Genomic DNA, 23,853 nt, shown 5'->3' on the forward strand with positions numbered 1-23,853 from the left:
GGTACGTTCATATGCGTGGCACGTTAACAAAGCGACTCGCTTAGGCAATTTGAACATTGTTTGGCTATTATGAAATCTTGGCATGCGATTAAAATGGAACGAAAAGAAGTACATATATGGACGTATTCACACACTAATTATAGAAGTAGGTAAAAATGTTATCTTTAAGTTCACTTGCATGAATTTTTTACAGCTCGTTTAAGAACTTAATTAGTTTTGTTGTTACTCGAGTAGCTCAATATCTATGAGTACCAATCATGCCTCCATCACACGAGGTTTGTTCGCTTATCAAAGTTTTTGATAATCCCAGTATGATGCTCATATATACTTCGTTTTCATCAACATCATCATTAATTGGCGCTTAGTCGCCTAAGCCGTTTCTTTACAAGACACGCCAGGTCATGTTTTCCTCTATCTGGGTCTTCCAACTTAGTAGAGATCTCACCAACTGCTGTGTAGGTTGAAGTGATTTTTTTACACAAAGCCTCTTCGTCCATTCGCATAACATATCAAGAGGGAGCGAAGCCTTTGGGCTTTTATTCGCTACACTATCTTTATATGGTTTCGATGGAAAATGAGGACAAAACAAAGTAGAATCTATATTTTGCACATGCATGAATCATGACAACAACAGATGCGGCGGCTCTGGGTGTGTCTGGAGAATGGTTTTTCGAAAAATTTACGGACCTCTACGCGTTGGCGACGGCAAGTATCGAAGAAAATTGTATGATGAGATTTACGAGCTTTACGCAGGCATCAACACAGTACAGTGAATTAAACCACAGCGGCTACGTTGGCACAGCGAAGAAGCGACTGACGCACCGTCGGCAGCACGGCAGTAGGTACCATATTTTCCGTAAAGCTTTTCCCTCCAACACTCGACGAAGCATCTCATCTCCTCTCGACAATGTTCACTATTCCGAGCCATACATTAGGTCAGGAATGATAAGCGACTTGTAGAGCGTGATCTTTGTTCTTCGGGACTTTACTTCTCAATTGCCTGCTCAGACCAAGTTAGCACTTGTTGTCACTGTTTTGCTGGTTATAATATAAATGAAGTCCTTTACAGTCTCGAGTTTATGTCCGTCAATTTATATCCGTTGCTGTCAAGTTGCGAATGCACCGATTTCTTTTTGGATGATAGTCATAAGTTATTCTCCTTCTCTACTCTCTGTCTCTGATACAGAGAGGCCCATAAATCTTTCGAAGAACGCTCATCTCCCAGAGCCGCCTCAACTGATATTGTTTGTGTAAGACGGTTACGATAAGTGACTTCACTGATCTATATGGAAAATACCTTGCCTCCTGCAACGCGATAAGATTTGGTCACACCCGGATCCTGAAGCAGGTCCTTCTTGAAGTTGGACCATACAACACCGTACCCTAGCTGGGATAACAAATTTTCCACAAGAATCCGAGAGAGGGACGAGTGGGCAAACCGCAGGTAGGCGGGATCTCACGAAATCTCCGTTTTTACAGATGGCTGTAAACTAGGCAGAGGAATATTCTCGGAGAAGCTCAATCTAAGCGAGAGCTTTCGCTTACCCGGCCACTGCAGTGTTTTTCAGGTTGAACTTATAGCTATCTGGGAAGCAGCCCTCTATCTTGCTAACCTGCAAGTGACCAATTCTATTTCAATTTTCTCGGACAGCCAAGCTGCCATAAAAACCCTGCAATGCAGTAACACCTCGTCACTAGTGGCATTGAAGTGGAGAGAAACCCTCAACAAACTAGTTGAAATTGCAACCTAAGCATAATATGGATTCCTGGCCACTGTGACATCCCAGAAAACTGCGCTGCGGATGAGCTAGCTAGGGAAGACACCAACCTGCAAACAATAACCTCCGCTGGTTGGTCCAACCCTCTTCTAAACACCTGAAAACACTGCCTACGATCTCTTTTCACGGATCAAGTAAACGCCAGATGGGCCATGGAACCTACATGTAGTATATCCATGCAAATCTGGCCTAAGCTAGATGTAAAGAGATCGCAATCGGTGATATTGTTAAGCCGTATCTCTACAAGCCCACCAGTGGGCCTTCGCACAGGTCACTGTCTCATGGGCACTCACGGTGCCTATATGAGCCTACAGACAAATGATTTATACCGCAGCTGTATGGACGGGAGGGGGGATAGAAAGCGTAGAGCACTACCTGTGTCACTGTCCCACACTGTCAAAAACCAGGTACCGATGCCTCCACAGACACTACTTTGGGTGCCTTGAGGAGCTTGAATCTGCAAAAAAAAACGACATCTTGCGTTTCATCAGGAAAACGCGCTGGTTTAGCCTCACTGGGGTCTAAACATTCTTCTTCGGAAGTAGGGAAATAGGAAGTAGGGGCCCCGCGTGGTAGTACAACGGCCACAACGGCCTACCTGAGACTCCGCTTGGACAGCGGAGGCAGCCACTTCAACCTAACCTAACGATAGTGACTTATAGAGCATAGTTTTCATTTGCCGAGAGAGAACTTTAATTTTCAATTGACTACTCAGTCCAAAACATTTGTTGGCAATAGCGATTCTTCGCTGGATGAACTTCGATAGAATGGCGTTGTTGTTTGTGTTAATGCTGTGGTAAAAGAAGTTCTTCATTATTACGAAATTGAGGCTGCCGCCAGAGACGTGATTTACTCCTTGCTTGGTGACAGCATGACAAAGCGAAGTCATTACTCGCCACCAAACCCATCTTTTCAGCCTCTTTATCGAGTTTGGAGTAAGCGAAATGTCGAAAGCATACGCCAGTAATTGCACGCTTCTTTAGAATATTGTTCCAGAGCAGTTAAATTCTATAGCTAGTATAATTTCCTCCAGCATCAAGTAAAAAAAATCACACGATATATAGTCACTTTTCTTGAAATTTCGTTTAGTTTCTAACGGCTCGAATAGGTCCTTCCCAATATTGACTGAGCTGATGGCGTTGCTTTACGTCATCTTGCACAGCCGTATAAGGTTAGCGGGGAAACCAAATTCAGACATGGCGGCATACAGGCAGCTCCTTTTCGTGCTTTCGAAGGCGGTGTCAGTTCTTTTTTCGCCGGTTTTTGATTTAGCGAAAACATGTCTCTGGTGGACTTATCAGGCCAAAAGCCGCACTTATAAGGTCCAATCAGCCGACTCACGGTGGGATTCAATCTTCCACATAATACAATTGACAGTACCCTACATGCGATACTATGAAGGCTGATTGCACGATACTTGTCGTATTTTACATGATCTCCCTTGTTGTGTACTGGGCAAAGATCACTCAGATTCCAACCGTTTGACCATATTTTGAATAGAAGTTGATGTATGTACCTTACCAACTCCTCGCCACTGTATTTGAATAGCTCCGCAGTCAATCCATCCGCGCCCGGGGCTTTGTTGTTTTTGAGTCGGTTTGGGGAATATTTATTGCATCATCATCGATTGCGGGATAGGGCTCATTATCCCTGCTGCTGTTGTTGTAGCAGAGCTTCACCCATCCAATATGTGCGACCGATCACAAATTGTCTTCCCAGCGGGTTAGGGGGTTAAAATATACCCGCGGTAGGTACACCTGTCGTAAGAGGCGACTAAAATACCAATTAGATACAAGGGTTTGTGTACCGCAAACCTTTCTGGTTTCCAGCGCAATATATAGCTTCTCCAAACCCAATTGTCAACCTAACCTATCCGTGGTGAATCCTGTTTCATAGCAGCCGAGGCTCTGGCGAACCCGAAATCTTCATGGATCAAAGGGGTAGGAGGCCGGGTTGGCCTAGATTCCCGAGTTAGTCGAGCTTGGTACCTGGACGAACCGGATCTGTATCCGGCAAAAGACAATAAACATAGATAATACTCCCCAAGGCCTTCGGGGAGTGTCCTTATCGCTACAACAACAACAATCACAAATTGTCATCAATGTTCTCTACCGGGAGTCCAAGGAAACTTGGTGTTAGAGGCGTTGTTTCCACATTGCACATTGCTTGGTGTCCACATTACACATTGGTTGGGGACACATTGCAAGTAGAACATACATTTACTGTTACAGTAATCCAGATCGACATTGACGCGCGTTTCCCTAGGAAAATGACGTTCCTCTTCTGCGAGTTCTGGGTATTTTTCTTTCAGAACTGGATTCACCGGGCAGTTCTTGACATAGAGGTCCGATATCACTGAGGACTTGCTTGTGCTTTTTTGCTTCACACGGCTGTGTTCTAAGGTGGCCCCTGAAAGGTGTAGCCTCATCAATCAGATGTCTGTTAGGATGCCCAGGTTTATGGATACTCAACAGAAACTGTTTGTTCAGCATTTCACTTCACTCCCTAATGGGGAGGTGTAGGTGGTGTTCTGGGGACAACGGTACATCGCTGTACTTTTAGGAGAACTGAGCAGTGTCCCCTCCATAATCTAAGTACTCTCTGTGCATCAGTTATAAGGCCGCCGTTTTCGTTTTTAAGGGAGTTTGCCCCGGGTTTTAAAATGAAACCCTCTACCTGTCGCTAGATTTTTTTGTAAAATTTTAGGACGTTATTCCTGGTAGCTAGCAGCTTAAGCTAGTTGCACTCACGTTCCCCTACCTCTGCTCTTTTCTTTCTGTAAAGCCGTTTCGCTTCCCTTTTCAACTCGTAGTAGCGTTCACACACTTTTCTTGTTGCGTTCTCTTTTAACGTAGCCTCGAGACCATTGTAATTTCTTCCGGTTGAATCTTTTGCTAGGCCTTATTATAAATTTTCACAGTTGCACAGTATAAATATTTGTATGTGTGTATATCTCCTTGAAGTATGCAACATTTTGTTAAATCTTTGGCTTCCGTTGAAATTTGCTAGGGAAAATATTTATGTGTGTATTAGTATTTTTTATACAACAAACTCGAGTATTTATTTAAATTTATTGAAATTATCGATCTTACAATTAAAAATTTATATTTTCGTAATTTCACAAATAGTATGTATGAATATGTACGATATTGTGAGAAATTTTGAATTTTAAATATATCATTTGCATTCATTTAAGAAGTGTTGGTCTGTGTTCACATGTCAAAATAAGTTAAAATGACATTTTTCATTTTCATTTGAAAATTTTCATCTGCATATTTGTATGTATGTTTGTAAGTTTGTAAATATGTATACCAGCGTGCAGAGAAAGAATTTAAGAAGTCAACCCCTGAATATCAAATTAACTAAATCTCATGCGAATATTTTTCTCTTTTTCCACTTTCTCATTGCAGTATGCAGCAGACACATCCACACATCCGGAGAGCAAAAATGCAGACACAGGCAAGTAAAGCGGCAAGCAAGCAAGTTAGGCAGTCAACAGAGCACCACCAAATGTCGTTATTATCAACATCTTGAGCTAAACAACCATTATAACAACAACAAAAAAAAGCAAATACGGTGGAGGATTCATTAATGAAAGAGTGTATTTGTATGCATGTGTGTGTATTGCGAGCAAAAATGTCAGTAGCAGATGCCATTGCCAACAGCGCTATAACAAACAGTCAGTTCAAGCCCGTTGATGTGTTTGGTTATAATGAACGTCGGTATTGTGTTTAGTGTTATTGCAATGGAAGGCAGGTAGAATACGCGTCTTCGAAAAATTGTATAGCAAAAGGTCAAAAAGAAGTGTATACTATGACATGCGTTAAATGATATTAGATTTTAAGCCATGGCAAGGACCTTCGTAGAAGCATCCTCATGATAGTTAAAACAAAAAATACAAATATAACAACAACAGTAAAATGTAATGCAAACAAATTTACGCGTTGAACGTGTCTGTGAAATGACTACCTACTTAAGCAAATAAATAAATTTGTTGCTGTTTTTATTTTGTTTGTATATGTTTTGTGCGAATTTTTATTGTTATTGCATACATACATACATACATATGTATAAAAATATCATATTTAATAATAATAAAAGTGGAAAATTGAAAATAATTTCATATGACGCGTGTGTGGCAAAGTATGATAAAATGATGTCTTGAGCTGCAAGTGAATAACATGGCAGATCACTGGTGTAAGTAGAGTGCATGTATATTTTGATTCAACTACGCGGAATGCCACTTAAAGTCGTGCTGCAGCACAGCACACATTCATGCCACATGCCACTTAAAATAAAAGTGTTGTAAATTTTTATGTTTGTACGCGTGTTTGTAAAATTTAATGAGCTTAAGCATTTGTAGTTGTAGTTATAACGAGCGAGCAACAAAAATATTAGAAGTGATTTGAACGTGTTGAGACGGAATTATAAAAAAAAGAGTATTAAAAAAAAATTAAATTCTTAAACAAAAAAATGCTTAACAAAAAATAAGACGAGATGGCAACAAAAATATTAGAAGTGATTTGAACGTGTTGAGACGGAATTATAAAAAAAAGAGTATTAAAAAAAATTCTTAAACAAAAAAATACTTAACAAAAAATAAGACGAGATGGTAACAACAAAAATAGAAGTGACTTGAACGTGTTGAGACGAAATTATAAAAAAAAAAGAAAATTCAAAAAAAAAAAAAAAAATTCTTAAACAAAAAAATGCTTAACAAAAAATAAAACGAGATGGCAACAAAAAAATATAAGTGACTTGAACGTGTTGGGATGGAATTATAAAAAAAAAAGAATATTAAAAAAATAAACAAAAAAATGCTTAACAAAAAATAAAACGAGATGGCAACAAAAAAAAAAAAATATCAGTGACTTGAACGTGTTGGGATGGAATTATTAAAAAAAAAATTCTCAACAAAAAAATTTCTTAACAAATAATTAGTTTCTTTCATAAAAAACATCGACCCTCTCGCGTTATGCCCAAAGCAGCATTGCCAATTACCTTTTTTTGCGCCAACATTTTTAACCCCCTTTCACTTGTGCGCGTTTCTGCTGCTTAAGTGAAATTGCAGCCCATTTAAAAGGTACAAACGTGTGCTGCCAAATTGATTTAAACTGCCACTTAGTAAATAAGAAAAAAATAAAATAAATAAATTGCAGCAAAATCCTAAACAAATTGAAAAGCGCGCCAGAAGGAAACAAGCGTTCCGCCTCCTTAACGCTAACACGCGTAGCGCTAAATAAAAATATTTTCGCGGAAATTGCATGTCATGCAACATTTACCACAAACGTCTATTAAGCGGCGGCGCTGTGTGAATACACACAACCATAGAAATGTAAACGAAAAAATTTCTTTTGGTGCATTTTAGCCACAAAATGACGCGCGTTGGCGCAGAATAGTGTAACAGAAAAAAAAACAAGAAAAATATTTGCAAGAATTAAAATAACAGCTTAAATATCCAAAAATAATAATAATTAAAAAAAAAGTGCAACAAACAGTCAAAACCGCCATAAAATTTTAGTGCAAATTCATCTAAAAGCAAGCAATTCTATTTTTTTTGTGCATTTGTGTTCGTGCATACGCCTAACTCGCCGTTTACAACAATTACGCGCGCGTAAATTAGTGCCGTATTTCAACAGTTTGTATCGCCTTAATAACGCCCTACACACGCGCAACAACACAAATACAAACATTTTCAAATATCCAAATCACTGCACACACCGTCGTCACCTAGCATTTCACACTAAAACCCCAACTACTACTACCGTTAATTCACAATGGCTGTTAGCAATATCGTTTGTGAATGGCTACGTGCCCTCGGTTTGGCTCAATATGCTGAAAGCTTTTTGGATAATGGCTATGATGATCTGGAAATATGCAAACAAATTGGTGATCCCGATTTGGATGCGATTGGTGTTGAAAATCCTTTACATCGTCATAAACTACTGAAGAGCATACGTCAGTTGCGTGAGAAAGGCGCTGCTTCGGTTTATTTTATGTTAAATGATCCGAATTCGCTGTCGGGTAGCATGGAGATATTGTGTGCAACAACAACAACGGAATTGGATATAGTTCTGCGCGAGCAATTGGAAAGTGATGGTATACGTTTGACGGCACATCCTTATTCAACACCGGTAAGTGTAGTTAAAATTATAATTAGTTTTTGGTATATTTGTTTCAGTATGCGTTACAGCCCTAGGTTGTTTAAAATCTATGGCTGCTTTGACCATTTTCCAAAACGTAAACAAACAAGACAGCTTCTCCTCAAGTCAAGAAAATCTAGTATTTACCCACCAATAGTATTTCAAATCCATATATCCAGGATGATTTGCTCAATTGCTTAATAAAGACTTAGATGTCTGAAGCTATCAAGTGAGAGCTAACTGAGATCCCTGAAAAACTTTAAAAGGTTAATCGTCATAAGATCTTTGGAGTCAAATTTGACATATTTTTAAAGAAATTCTTAACTAAAGATAGATAGATAGATGTTGTGAGGTTAAGCACTGCGACCTATTGGTCTATTGTGCCCTCAATTCTCTTTACAACACTTCATCCAAGCCGAGTTCCCTGAGAAAATCCAGAATGGTTCCCGGCTTCAGAGAGTGTATGTGACTATTTCCTAGTTTGGATGATCCTAGGATTCTAAGTCTTCGTCTCGCGACTGCCTCACATTCCTTCAGGATGTGTTCTGCAGACTCATCTTCGACATCACAGAAGCGACAGAGGCTACTAGCTGATATGCCCAATTTATGCATGTGGCTCTTTAGCCTACAGTGACCTGTGAGTATACCTGTTACAATCCTAAGGCTACTTTTTGGGAGGTTAATCATCGCCTTATATCGCTTCGAGTTGTACCCTCCTATTAGTGCCTTTGCCTGCCGAAGTCCTGGACTCTCGCGCCAGTGTTGTTCTCTGAGGCACGCCTCCTTTTGTATAAAGTCCTCCCTTATTGTATGTGACCCTATTGGCACCATAGGCTCGGGTCCTATTGGCTTTCCGGCCGCTGCCAACTTGGCAAGCCCGTCGGCTCGCTCGTTACCATCCACTCCTCTGTGTCCAGGTACCCATGCTAGACGGATGGTGTTGTTGACTCCTAGATTGTTTAACCTCTCCACGCACTCAAGGACTGTTGATGATTTGATCTCAACCGAAGCTAATGCCTTGAGTGCAGCCTGACTGTCGCTGAGTATAACGATTTTCTCGTTGGTATATCCCCGCTGTAAATTTATCTCTGCACACCGGCTTATGGCAACAACTTCGGCCTGGAAGATGCTCGGATATTTTCCGAGTGGTAGGGATATTTTGGTTCGGGGCCCGAAGATCCCCGCTCCTATGCCCTCCGGTGTCTTCGAGCCATCGGTGTACCATATTATAGTGTGTTCCTGGTGAAGCGCTTCAATCCTGGAGGTGTCCCACGTACATTTGTTCCCCAGCTCTATTTTGAAGCGCTTCTCAAACTTAATTATCTTCCTCGTATCATCTCTGGGAAGTTGGATAAGTGGAATCTGCTCCTGCAGCTTCGCCATGCTCCGTGACTGTATCACTTTGCCTCTTCCACATCCCTCTTTAGCTATGTTTACTAAAGTACTCCTGGCTGCCTGCTCAATTATTATATGTAGAGGTGTTAACTCAAGCAACACTTCTATTGCTGCCGTCGGGCATGTTCGCATGGCTCCCGTAATGCAGACACACGCTAAGCGTTGAAGCTTCGTGAGCGATTTTTGTACGGTCACCATGGTTGTTCTTGATGCCCACGCAACTGCTCCGTACACTATGATAGGTCTCACTATCATAGTGTACATCCATCTTAGGATCTTTGGGCTGCATCCCCAGGATCTTCCTGCAATACGTCTGCACACCATTATTGCTCTTGTAGCCTTTGATATGGTGTTGTCGACGTGTTTCTTCCATAAGAGCTTAGAGTCAAACGTGACTCCCAAGTATTTCACCTCAGACGTGTACTCCATCTGTACTCCATCCATTGTGATTTGCCTAATCCCTTCCAGTTTCCTTTTCCTGGTAAAGGGCACAATGGATGTCTTGTTAGGGTTGATGCTTAGCCCTACCTCAGTACACCATTCTTTCGTTAACCTCAATGCCCTTTGCATTATGTCGCAAAGGGTGCTCTCAAATTTGCCCCTTACAATGATAACAATATCATCCGCGTACCCCTGACATCGGATTCCGTTGTCTGAGAGCCTCTGTAGAAGTTCATCTACTACCAGGCTCCACAGCAGGGGTGACAGGACGCCCCCTTGTGGACATCCTTTCGTTGTTTTAATCTCTACTGTGCCGTCCCCACTTGAGGTTTCGGCAATCCTCGTGCGCAATAAGGCGTTTATCCACATACGGATTGGACGCTGTATCTCTCTTCTCTCGAGTACCCGATTCACACTTTCGTGTGTCGTGTTGTCGAAAGCCCCCTCTATGTCCAAAAATGCGCATAGAGTTATCTCCCCGCACTCGAGCGCACTTTGGATTTCTGTGGACAGCTGATACAGTGCAGTTTCTGTCGACCTGCCTGTTCTGTATGCATGCTGATCTTTATGTAGTGGCACTCTAACGAGAGCCTTTGATCTAATCTCATGGTCTACAATCTTCTCCATTGCTTTGAGAGCAAAGGATGTAAGGCTTATAGGCCTAAAGGACTTAGGAATGGAGTAGTCCTTTTTAGCCACCTTAGGTATAAAGACCACTTTTGCTCTTCTCCACATCGTCGGGATGTATGCCAGTGCGAGGCTATCCCTCATAATCCTGACCAGGTGTGGGATCAATTCCTCGCCCTGCTGCAGAAAGGCTGGATATATACCATCCACTCCCGGAGACTTGTAGCTCTGGAAAGACTTTACTGCCCACTTAACTGTGCCATCGTTGAAAAGTTCTTTAGCGAGGTTCCAATCTGTGGGTGTTGGTCTCCCTTCTCGAGCCTCCTCCGTTGAGGTATCCGAGGATGCGTCCGGGAAATGAGCTGCAAGCAGGGCACGTGCTCTTTCTTCCTCAGTCCTTGAGTAGGTTCCATCAGTGAGCTTAATTGATAGTCGTGTCTCCCTTTGGTCCTTGGCTAGGGCTTTGTGGAGCCTTGCCGCCTCTGGAACCTCCGAAATACCCTCACAAAATTTCCTGAAGCTCTTTCTTTTAGCTTTTCTAATCTCTTTGTTATATGCTGTTAGATTCGCTGTGTATTGCTCCCAGTTTCCCGTGCGCCTCGCTTGGTTAAAGAGTTTGCGCACGGTTTTCCTCATTTCCGAGAGTTTCCTCGACCACCAGGGGGTTTTATTTCCTGGGCCTTTGGATTCTCGACAGCTAGAGTTAAACGCCTCAATAATGACACGGTTGAAGTTATTAACTCTTGTCTCCAATTCCATATAACTTGTTCCTCTGTTCCTACTATCTATGATAGGAAGATTTCCCTGTATTATGTTCCTGAACATGTCCCAGTTTGTGTTCCTGGGGTTTCGCCTTGGTGGTCCTTCTATGGGCATAGCCCCGATGACGAACTGGATAATAAGATGGTCCGACATTGAGGGTTCAGAGGAAACCCCCCATCCAGAGACCAGCTCATCAGCCAGATCGTTACCCAGGGTTATGTCCAGGACTTCTTCTCTAGACCTAGTGATGAAGGTTGGTGAATTCCCAACGTTGTATATGCTTAGGTCATTACTAGTAATAAATTCAAGAACGGACTCACCCCTCGAATTGGTATCTGTACTGTTCCATACCTCGTGGTGCGCATTCGCGTCGCATCCCATGATCAACGGTATTTTTGCCCATCTGCAGTATTCCGTCAGTTTCTTCACACCCTCTGGAGGGACCTCGTAGTTGTCTCCCGCAAAGTAGGCCGCTGCGAAGACGATGTCTGTTGACTCTCCTTGTATTACCATCGTCGCCTGAACTGCTACGAGGTCTTGACTCATAAACTCTGTAATGCAAAAATAGTTAATGGAGTTGTTAAGCACTACACACGCTCTTGGTCTTTCTTGAGAAAGATCCCAAATTACCTTATTATTTCTCTCTTTTAAGCCTCTCACCTGACCTTTGTACACCCAAGGTTCTTGGATGAGTGCTATGCCCAGATCTTCCGAGGCAAACCTGCGTGCTATTACTGCCGAAGCAGCTTTAGCATGGTGCAGGTTGATCTGGGCAACCTTTGTGTATGGGCCGGTCAGTGCTGAAGCCTTACCGGCTCGTCCTCATCGGACAGCCGCTGGTTTTCCTCTCTTCTGTCCTCCAAACCTAGGTCTTCTAAGTTTAGACCTTCCAGGAGCTCCTCTGTTGATGGAGCTTGCGTATGCTCTTTACCGGTGATTAACCCGGTTGTTGACCCTGTGGCTGACGAGACACTGGTTGGGCACTGGTTGGATGTTGCTGCCCTGGATATTGTTGCTACCTCCTCGCTTTGCTCCCCAGTGCTCTGGACTTGTCCTGGAACGTGGGGTTGTTTCACACTGGCTTGGGCTTTTTGCTTCCAAGGTCTGACCGGGACGAAGCTGAACCGGTAGTTCACCTTGAAGCTAGCTTCCTTTATTTTAATGAACGATGCCTCGTCAATTGCCATGTTTACCCGCAAGCCCCCCTCCTCAGCACTGCTGCTGATTATACGCCACATCCCAACATTTAAGAAGGTGTTCTGTGCCTTCAGCAGTTTAAGTGCGAATTCTTTGTCGCTACTTCTGGGGAGATACATAGTGACGGTGTGCGTCGGCGGTATATCATCCCCTTTCCTCGTAATAAGGGCAGGGCCCTCCCAACTATGCAGAGTTGGTGTGACTCTGGTCAGCCATTCGGCTGTTTCCTCATCCTTGCAGTCTACAAGGAGTAATCCTGGCCTAAAGTACACGCCGCAGAAAGCCAGAGATTGCTTTCCCCATCCCTTCGATACCTCGATCATTATCGTGTCTTGCAGCCGCGTCAGCTCTTCCTGGCTCAAGACCTCCGCCGGGTATTGCTTTGGAAGCACCGCCATCCGTATGCCCTTTAAGGCATCCGAGTAGCCCTGCATTTTTGGCCTCCCCAGCGCAGTTGATGTACCAGGTGCTGGCAGTGGCGCATTCGCTCTTCTTGAGGTAGACGGTGTGGGGTAAGCTCTCTGTCCCCTGGTCTGCGTTGTGTCCTCCCGTCGTGCCTGACCTCTTCTTCGGTTGTCAGCGGGAGCGCTTTGCTTCTCATTACGGCTTTTTTGTTGATTCCCGCGGTTATGTGACCCGCGGTGATGCGATGCGTGCTCGCCTCTTGCCGTTTCCCTCTCACCCCGCCTTGATTTCCAGGCGGATGGGTTCTTCTTGCTCGGCCTCATGTGATGCAGTGCCTTCTCGCGTGCACTGTCCGGGGTCCTTCCCTGCTTCAGGTATCGAAGGTACCACTTCTTTCCTGCGCCACTTAGCCCGATTCTTCTGGGGTCATCGAAGCCACCTGGCTCCCCCAGTTCGGGCCAGCTCGCACCATGGCGATGCTCTGTGCCAGAGTCCTCGAACGACGATGACCTCGCTCTGGCATTCGCACTTTCCTTTGGCGATCGTTTTCCGCGGTCTAACCTCGACCTCTTCCTTCCTCCGTCACGTTCGGCTTTGTCGTCCCTTGACTTGGACCGTCTTCTTTCCCCTGGGTACTGGCGATCATGCATTTCACCCAGGTGTCTCTTAGCTGCTGACTCCCTGCTGCTATGGCAATGTCTCTCCCTTGAGGGTGAGCGTTTGCGGTTTCGACTTTCCCGCTTCTCTTGCGTCTCCTCTCGGGGTCTCCTTTGCCGGGTTTCGCAAAGGCTGTTGCTGGCTGCGATTTTTGCCTCTGCCCGGCTTGGCCCACTGGTGGTGATTAACCCACCATGCTGTGGTTTGACGCTACTCTCCACTTTCGTGGTGCTCTGCCCACTGTGCTGCTGATTTCTGCTGGTTGTGTTAGTCTTCACGGTGGTGATTAACCCACTGTGATGTTTGCCTTCGCTACTCGTCTTGGTGGTGCTCTGCCCACTCTGGTGCTGGTTCTTGCCTGCCGTGTCTTTTTTGAGTTTCTTGACCGTCTCGCTTCCGGACGTTTGGTCATCGTCGTCCCTGGCATGCTCCTCAAAAAGGGCAAGTTCTTCTGCAGTCAGGTTTAGGTGGCTTAGGGAGTAGGTTCTCTCGCCATGCTTTTCCCTTCGGCGTTTGTTGTTACCGCCACTCTTTGCTGTCAACTTGCTATCCCTCCCTTCAATTTGTTTTTGTTGATTTTTGTTGTTGTTGTTGGTTTTATTTGTGTTTGTATTCATCATCTTGTTCGTACGATCACATGCCTGCCGTGGCAAGCGTAGTGATCTATTCAGTATAAAAGGGGAGCTCGGTTCGTCCACCGCGGCAGAGCCCCTTGACGCGGTAAGGCCATAGTTACTCCCCAAGGTGGCCCGGTGTCAGGGAGGCGCCGTTATAATACAGCCGGTGTTGTAAACCTCCTGGCTGCAAACCAGTCCAATGGGCACGGTGTCGCATAACACCCTGGATTAGGAGGTGACAGTTCCTAGTTACCGCTCGCATGCGCGACGAATCAGTCGGATGTGAGTAGCGAGGCTGCTCCCATCCGGCCGACTCGCGACAACTTGTGATCGGCGTAAGCCCCTGCACCACTACAAGGTGCCTGTCCTCGCAGGGGGGTCTTAACTAAAGTGGTAGTACTGATGATTGGCTTACATATATATATTGTAACGAATTTACTGCAAATCCTCTTATTTGCAACTTTTGGCTAACATTCGTATCGCTAAATTGTTGAATAAATAACTCCAATATTGAATAATGGAAAAATGGCCTTTATTAAAGTACTTCACAACAACACTTATACTTTGTAACTAGCTCGTTTAATAACCAAACTGACTGATAGCTTAAATGAAATTGAATTCTTTCACCTCGACTGTCGCGCCTTTTATACTTTTTGATTTCTCGTTGCATACTTCTAGGCTTTTCCATTCCAGAACTTACTAGTTAGTTATCAGCTACAAAATCACCGGCCACAACTACGTTTATAACTTGTCATATGCGTGAGTAATACTTGCACAAATTATTGCCCTCTCTTGTGAGCAACTCAGATAAGATATATGCATGTGTTTGTGCATTGCCGCTCCGCTGCTCGTATACGTACATATGTGTAGACATAATGATTGAATTATTGATGTGAATTCACGTCACTGCTTAGCATCGGCCTAGAGATGGCAGTACCCCTTAGTGTTGCTAACATTCGTAACACTGCCCTCCTCCTAAGTCTGATCGTGCCGATCAGACAAATCTCTCGATCTAAATGCATCTCCAAATGTACCACTCTTCTACTTCGTGGTTTCCCAATGGTTTGTATGCGGTAGATGGTGTCACTGATATTCTTCACAACTTTGTACGGGCCTTCCCAACTGCACCGAAATTTGGATGGAACACCTTTCCGCCGGTGAGGGTTGTATAACAGTACCAAATCTCCCGCCAAGAAACCTTTCGAACTATTGTTCTCATCGTACCTGTGTTTCATCGTACTACACAATACCCTGGTTCGTTCCTCCACACTCTGTTGTTTGGCCAATGAACTACTTCGTAGAGCTTGCGCTGGACGGATTTGCTTTGCATAATCAGTATCGTTCCGACGCTTCACAACAGTAGTGTGCCCTGGCTTGAAACCACCCTTGCATTCTTTCTGCGAAATTCTTTCCTTCGTTTTAGTGCGTCCGTTAGGGCTTTTCAATGCCAGTTTTTCTCTCACAGGTACCTTTGGTTTTGATTTATTTGGCCCATTCGTTCCATCAACCCTTGCCCGATCTGCTGCCTTTAACTTTTGCGGTTTTTGTCGAATCTCTTTCAGCAGCACTCGATTACTGCTGAACCCTTCTTCCTAACTGAAGTTAAGTGGCATATCCTGGTTCTCATAGCGCATAATCTTTCCTGATGTCATGGTCAATTAAGAAGTCCACTCCCAATATGACTTCATCAATGATCTCCGCCACAACGAATTTGTGTAGAACCATGACCTTCCCAATTAGGACTTCACATATCAGTTCTCCCTGGACTTGGTTATACTCGCCTGTGATCGTATGCAACCTTGCTCCAGGTAACGGTTTTACTCTCCTGTTGACTAAATCAGATCGAATCAAGGAATGGGATGCGCCCGTATCTACAGTCAGTACACGCTCCTTGCTATCCACATTCCCTCTGACGGTAAGACTGCTTGATTTCCTTCCAATTTGCGACACAGATATCACAGGACATTCAATAGCTGGAGCTAGCTCTCGATTTTTACATCTGGCACGCTCTCGCTCATCTCCTAGAGCTTTGCGTTTACGGCCACCCAAGTTGGAACTACCAGGACCAAGATTGCAGTGACGTGCTATGTGACCGGGTTTCCCGCATTTGAAGAATTTGATAACTCTTTCACTCCGCTTTTGCGATCCTTTCAGCGCCTCCAATATTGCGTCTACCCACTCTGGCATTTCTACTTCCACACGGCGTGCTTTCAAAACTGGCTTACACAATAGTGAGGCAGTTTCCTGAGTCAATGCATGTGATACCGTTTCTGCAAATGTTGGCTTTGAGTTTGCGTATGACAGTTGCGAAAATATTCGAGATTCTTGTTATTTCAACTGCTCAGCCATATATGTCTTCTGTTCTTCTAACTGTGTTTCCATCTTAGATGTTATACGTGTCTCCTGTGATTCCAGTTGGGATGCTATACTTGTCTTTTGTTCTTCCAGTTGAGATGCCAGTTGAGATGTTATATCTGTCTTTTGCGATTCCAGTTGAGAAGCCACTGTCGATGTTTGGCCAGATATTGCAGCCAAAATCATCTTCAAGTCTGTGCTCGTAACTGTCTGCGTAACTGTCTCTTCCAGTCTTCTCGGACATTTCCGGGGCTTTCAATAATGTTTCTAAATGGGCGATTATGAATGGTCTTAATTACATCAAAGTACATCCAGCTTTAACCAGATGGATTTGCTGCATGTTAAATTGCAGGAAGATTACATCACAATGGGGATTGTACGAGGCCACGAAATCAGTGGACAGGGGCACGCCTCAGTGAGGGGTGCTATCACCTCTGCTGTGGACGCTGGTCATCAACCAACTGCTCAGGCGATTCGATGAGGGACCCGTAAAACTTACGGCTTACGCAGATGACGTTGCAATTGTCATAAGTGGAAAGTGCCTTTCAACGATTAGTTCTTTGATGGATCGGGCGCTTTGCGATATTCATACCTGGGCATTTAATGTCGGGTTGAAAGTCAATGCGGAGAAGTCGGCCTTGGTCTTGTTTACAAAGAGGTACAAGGTCCCAAATTGGACCTGGCCTAAGTTAGGAGAGGTGACCTTACAGGAGAAGCCAGGGAGATCTTAAGGCCACAATAGAGGTGGACGGTTGGCGCAAGGGTGTGCAAATGGCGGACGAGGCGATACATGTGTACACAGATGGTTCCAAAGTAGTCGAAGGAGTATGGTTTGCGGTATACTGCTCTGATCCGGAAATAAGCAGATCGTACAGGCTGCCGGATTACTGTAGCGTTTTACAAGCGGAAATATTAGTCGTAACCAAAGCAGTAGCAACCCTGGAAGAGAATAGCTTAAGCCGCAACCGTGTTAACTTTTAAATTGGCAGTCAATCAGCAATTAAGGCAATAATCTCTTATAGCACACCATCTAAATTCATGTTAGAGTGTAAGCAATCTCTGGAGAGAATCGGGACAGGGAGAAGCATACATCTATATTGGGTCCCAGGGCATATGGAAATAGATGGGAACGAAAAAGCGATTGAACTAGCTAAAAAGGGCGAATCCCTTGAAGCTTGCTCCGTAGACGTCCCAATTAGACTGGGCGAAATTAAGCGAATGCGAGAGGTGCACAAGATCGGCCAAGCAGGAAAGGCGTGGGTTCAAGCGAGGGGCTGTAAAGTGTCGAAGATTATGTGCAGGTCTTACAACCTTAGACTAAAAAAGTTGCTTCTATCATTAAAAAGAGAGGACTGTAGACTCATGACGGGTATTCCGACTGGACACTGCCTTCTGGCGTCACATGCCTTTAAATTATTCTTATATATTATTTATAATTGCTGTTTTTATGTGCAGATCCCTTTTTCGCTTTATTTGGAATCCAAACCTATAAATAAAATTTTGGTTGTGAAGATGGAGACTCGTGCTATTAGCGAGCTTTGGGCATTATTGGATATAGTGTTTTTGTTTAGCTATACTTTATTAAAATAATTTGTTTAAAATAAATGATTGTGAGCACACAAAGAAATCTATTTGTACTATAGCACTATTGTGAATATTATATTAGAACTAACACTGCATTACCGTGCTAACATTCGCCAGATGGCAGCGCAAGCGCATGTAAGTTTTTATTGATAGATGACTGATTGATAAAACAGCTGATTTCTGTTGATATTTGAAATGAGACTTTTACATTTTGTTTCGCAAGATGCGCACGGGTCCGGCTAGTTATTTTAATTAATTATACTCAGCTGAGCTAAGCTCACAGAGTATAACGGTACCCATAACGGTACCCCGTAACGGCATAAAGTAATCGAGATAGATATAAACTTCTATATATCAGAATGATCTGGGCAAAAAAAGAAATTCATTTAGCCATGTCCGTCTGTCCGTCCGTCCGTCTGTCTGTCCGTGAACACGATAACTTGAATACATTTTGAGGTATCTTGATGAAATTTGCTATGTAGGTTCTTAGGCACTCATCTCAGGTCGCTATTTAAAATGAACAAAATCGGACTATAATCACGCCCACTTTTTCGATATCGAAAATTTCGAAAAATGGAAAAAGTGCGATAATTATTACCAAAGATGGATAAAGCGATGAAACTTGGTAGGTGGGTTGAGCTTATGACGCAGAATTGAAAACTAATAAAATTTTGTACAACGGGCGTGGCACCGCCCAATTTTAAAAGAAGGTAATTTAAAAGTTTTGCAAGATGTAATTTGGCAGTCGTTGAAGATATCATGATGAAGTTTGGCAGGAACGTTACTGCTGTTACTATATATGTGCTAAATAAAAATTAGCAAAATCGGATGACGAACACGCCCACTTTAAAAAAAAAATTTCTTTTAAAGTCAAATTTTAACAAACAATTTAATATCTTTACAGTATATAAGTAAATTATGTCAAAATTCAACTCCAGTAATGGTGCAACAAAATACAAAAATAAAAAAAATTTCAAAATGGGCGTGGCTCCGTCCTTTTTAATTTAATTCGTCTAGAATACTTTTAATGCCATAAGTCGAACAAAGATTTACCAATCCATTGGTAGAGACATTGCTTCTATAATGATAACTGTTTTCTGTGAAAATCGGCGAACTCGGTTGAAGCCACGCCAAGTTTTTATACACAGTCGACCTTCTGCCCTTCCGCTCGGGCGTTAACACGATAACTTGAACAAAAATCGATATATCTTTACTAAACTTAGTTCACGTACTTACCTGAACTCACTTTATCTTGGTATTAAAAATGGGCGAAATCCGACTATGACCATGCCCACTCTTTCGATATCGAAAATTTCGAAAAATGAAAAAAATGCCATAATTCTATACCAAATACGAAAAAAGGGATGAAACATGGTAATTGGATTGGTTTATTGACGCGAAATATACATAACTTTAAAAAACTTTGTAAAATGGGTGTGACACCTACCATATTAATAAGAGGAAATTGTAAAAGTTCTGCAGGGCGAAATCAAAAGCCCTTGGAGTCTTGGCAGGAATATTGTTCGTGGTATTACATATATAAATAAATTAGCGGTACCCGACAGATGATGTTCTGCGTCACCCTGGTCCACATTTTGGTCGACATCTCGAAAAAAACTACCACCACTCCCTTTTAAAACCCTCATTAATACCTTGAATTTGATACCCATATCGTACAAACACATTCCACAGTTACCCTAGGTTCATTTTCCTAAATGGTGATTTTCCCTTATTTTGTCTCCAAAGCTCTCAGCTGATTATGTAATGTTTGGTTATACTCGAACTTAGCCTTCCTTACTTGTTTTGTTTTGTTGATTTTCCAACAGAATGAATAATTGATGTGTATGTTGTTATCTCTTGAAAACTTTGGCAAGGGGTGACAAAAAATCTTTCCAATATACATCAAAAATTATTTATTTATTTCTAGACACCCTGATTGACGAATTTTATCTTTCAGTAACGTTTATAATTGGAAGTTCTAGTGTGTTGTTATTGTTGTAGCAGTGCCTTGCCGCGTCCAATGGGTGCGACGACTCACAAATTGTCTTCAATATTCTCTAACGAGAGTCCGAGGAAATTTGCTGTTTGAACAGAGATGGACCAGAGTGATCCGAGGGTTAGAGTCGTTGGTTCTTACGTTTTCGGTATTTACCTAAGGCGACCACTGTGGTGTGGTAGTAGCACATTGAAGGTCGTGGTCCAAGGCAAAGTAATATCAAAAATTTAGACAAAAGTTGTTTCAATTAGAAAAAAGGTTTTCTAAGCAGAGTCGCCCCTCAGCAGATATTTTGTCTGCGCTCCGATCGTATTTCTGCCATGAAAAGATTCTTAATTAAAATTTATCTGTCTTGCAAGTTCCGAAATATCCCGTCACGCCAACTCCTAGACAAAATTAAAAAGGGATCACAATGTAAATTGAAAGAGTAGCTCCGCCTAAATATTATCAGAGATAAACCGAACTAAGTCTTCATTTTCTTTTTTGGAGAGGGGGGTCTAACTAAACTTCCAACTGGACTCTCCACTTTTGAAACAAAAAAATAAAAAACATTAAAAATTGTCCATAAAGAATGTTATTTTTGGAACTACTGCGCACATATGCATATGCACATATGTTCCAATTTTTCCTCTTATTCTACCCGCCATTGCTGTTATCCAAGCATAACTCTCTCTATTACTCTTAATCTTATTCTACTACTTTGTCTTAAATCATTACCCTTATTCTTACTTGTACTCTCAATCTCTATCTTTCTCTTGTTCTCTTTACTCTTCCGACTTCCCTCAAAATTTCTCTGCTTTTTCTTCTCATTTCATCTGTTTTATATTTTTTTCGTGTCCCATTTCCTATGAATAGATGCATCGCATGATAGCTAGAAGTAAGAGATGCGTTACCCCTTCTCGCAGTACTACCTAAGCATACTGCAATCACATTCAGTAAAGTTGTTTATTGCAACGATAAATTGTATTACATCTTTTCCGTGATTCGATTTTGATACACCTAAGATAAATAATTTCGCCTTGTCTATGCAAACCAAGGTCAAATAAAAGAAATATTCCACTCAAAAGACTCCATAATGTTCAGGCATAAACATCCACTCAACTATATCCAATCAAAACATAAATCTTAATAAATTAAATCCCCTGGTGAAGTACAACCTTTTACTGAGTTTGTATCCAGGGAGATATAGAAATGCGCCCTTCCTGTGCAATAATAGGCCGTTCGTAACCAGTGCAATAAATTAGATCTTACTGCTCCACAAAATATTCAGTTATATCGAGCTAATATTTTATGCCCAAACAGCTAAATTATTATTATAGACAGGTAAACGCTTACCACCATGAGAGTGCCTCAACCGATTTCATGAAGGGAGCTTCATCTCTTTGAAAAAAGTCAAGCCTTTGATACAAATTATCTGCACTGCCTACATCTACCTTAAAGATACTCCAATAGTGCAGCTAAATAGCAGATGGAATAGTGTTTTTAAAGGCCATTAAAGTAATATTTATTAAGGTTTTTTGTTTTCACCCCTACTCAAAGTATTGATTACTAAAACGAATCCTTTTGAAATTCAATATTTTATTTTGCCTTCAAATAAACCTTGACAAATGTGACATTTTTATGCATTGATCAGGTAATTAAATTGCGCTTGATTTATTTGTCTTTCTTGTTTCTCACAAGCTATAAACATATCATCCTTTCACCCGTTACCAACTCATTTGCTCTTTAGATTGCTTTGCTATGAATCACTACATCATTGACGCAGAAATCACGCTCCATCACACACGATTCAATCATCGACATCACAGGTAGATATAGCCACACAACTGGTGCGGCGTGCATATGCTCTCTAAATAAAAACAAACTAACAAAGCAGCGGCGTAGATAACTTTTTGTGATGGGGGATTTAATTTAACAATGATTTTTGTACTTTTAAGTTATTTTTATCGGTTCTTTTTTATAATCATGAGAATCACTTATTACATTGTATAAAACAAGTAAAAAATAGGGATACATTTTTTACTTCTGTGTCCTCAATATGCGAAAAAGTCTTTCAATAATTAAAGAAGGAAATCAGGTTTTGCGATTTTTTCGGTAACTTAATGTCATTATGAATAGCCAGAGCAGCCAGTCAGTCCATTCAGGCGGTTCTACAATAAAAAAAAAAATTTGGCAAAAATAAATTTTTTATTTTAGAATAAAATTCATAGATCTTAGAGCAACGTTATTTACTTCTTTTGCCGTGTTTCTCAGAATCGTGTTTATCCGTTTTAAAAGTGCGTTCCGCGGTTGATTTCGATACCTGTAAAGTAGCTAATATCCTGAGCAATACGTTGATATTCAGAAAATTTTCTTCTGGACAATGATCAAGCGCATCCAAAGAGTATCGCCATTACGAATTAAATATCTGTTACACACTTCTAATCATTCAAAAACAGAAGGTGGTCCCGTAATGACAAATTCCTGATAAAACTCGACTGATTGATGAATTGATCAGCTATTTTTTCAATTTCATTCAAATCATGCTCGAAAAGAGCCGAAAATCCTTCTAGTATATTTTCATGTTAAGTGAATTTTTCTCCAAGATCCATGATGATTGAACACTGCTACACGAATATAATCTTTTGTACTTTGTCTTCAGGAATGGCCGGCTTTTCTTTGTCGAAGCGCTATTCTTTTGTATTTAATCTCAATGTCAAGAGTTTCAGCAATTTTTTGCGAAGCTTCATAAATTTTAGAAAAGGCATCTTCTTTTGCACAAATCTTTTTTACTTCCTAGCGCAAATCTTTTGCGAGATGCATGGCTTGAACCAAATCTAAATTAACCTTTTGCAATTCGTGACACAAAGGCACCGAAAGTAGAAAAATTACATTGATAATATGTAAACATATTAAAAATTCAAAATCCATGGCGTTTTTTAAATTTTTTGAGTTGCGCCTTTTTCCCAGGTTCTCATTTCATTTAGAGTTTCGTAAAGGAACGGAAATAACTCATAAAAATCGTTGACTGTCTCATATTTTGAAATCCATTGAGTCAGGTTCAATCTTTTTAAAGATTTCGTTCGTGAAGTTTCGTCAGATTCTTCAATCGTGTTTTCCAAAATGGCTTTTCTTTTAAGTGTATGCAAGAAATTCATAACTATCATGAATATATTTTTTTCTTTCTAATTTGAGAGTAATACAAATGATTTAATACTGCACGAAGGTTGGTTCAAGAAATGAAAGCATACATGAATATGTATAAGTACAATGGGGGATTTATCCCCTTGATCTCCCCTTATCTACGCCACTGTAACACAGTAGACCATCCAACAAAATACACCAACTAGTAGTGCAAAAACAACAATGCTTGTTTGACAACATCCGACAGCCTATACTAACATGTGGGTGAATTAGTTAGCATGTTGTTGTTGCAATAACTGCTGCTCTTGGCTGTTGGTTGCCGGTTGTTGAGTTTTAAGCTTGATTTATTATGTAAAATCTGCAAGAATGCCATCAACTAACCAAATCACAACAATAACAAAGATATCCAAAACCCTCAACTTCAAGGCCCATATTCGATATTTTTATACTCAGCTGAGCAGAGCTCACGCGATAATTCATTACCAAAGACGGATAAAGCGATGAAACTTGGTAGGTGCGTTGACCTTATGACGCAAAATAGAAAATTAGTAAAATTATGGACAATGGGCGTGGCACCGCCTACTTTTAAAAGAAGGTAATTTAAAAGTTTTGCAAGCTGTAATTTGTTGTCGTTGAAGATATCATGATGAAATTTGGCAGGCACGTTGCTCCTATTACTATATGTGTGCTAAATAAAAATTAGCAAAATCGAATGACGAACACGCCCACTTTAAAAGAAAAAAATTTTTAAAGTAAAATTTTAACAAAAAATT

At 41.6% G+C, this 23,853-nt stretch overlaps 1 protein-coding gene across 9 annotated transcripts in view; it reads left to right on the plus strand.

Moving 5' to 3' along the window:
• Positions 1-23,853, plus strand: part of LOC137238021 (sterile alpha motif domain-containing protein 5-like) — an 801,561-nt gene that overhangs the window by 272,882 nt on the left and 504,826 nt on the right. For 8 of the 9 annotated variants that reach the window (XM_067762534.1, XM_067762532.1, XM_067762527.1 and 5 more), the window contains one exon: positions 5,189-7,912. In XM_067762534.1, coding sequence (XP_067618635.1) covers positions 7,556-7,912 — 357 coding nt within the window. In that variant the 5' untranslated portion in view covers positions 5,189-7,555. The remainder of the gene's footprint in view (positions 1-5,188; positions 7,913-23,853) is intronic. The other variant, XM_067762529.1, reaches the window with a different exon arrangement.

This window comes from Eurosta solidaginis, chromosome 1 (assembly GCF_040869045.1).
Source record: "Eurosta solidaginis isolate ZX-2024a chromosome 1, ASM4086904v1, whole genome shotgun sequence".
Lineage (NCBI taxonomy): Eukaryota > Metazoa > Arthropoda > Insecta > Diptera > Tephritidae > Eurosta > Eurosta solidaginis.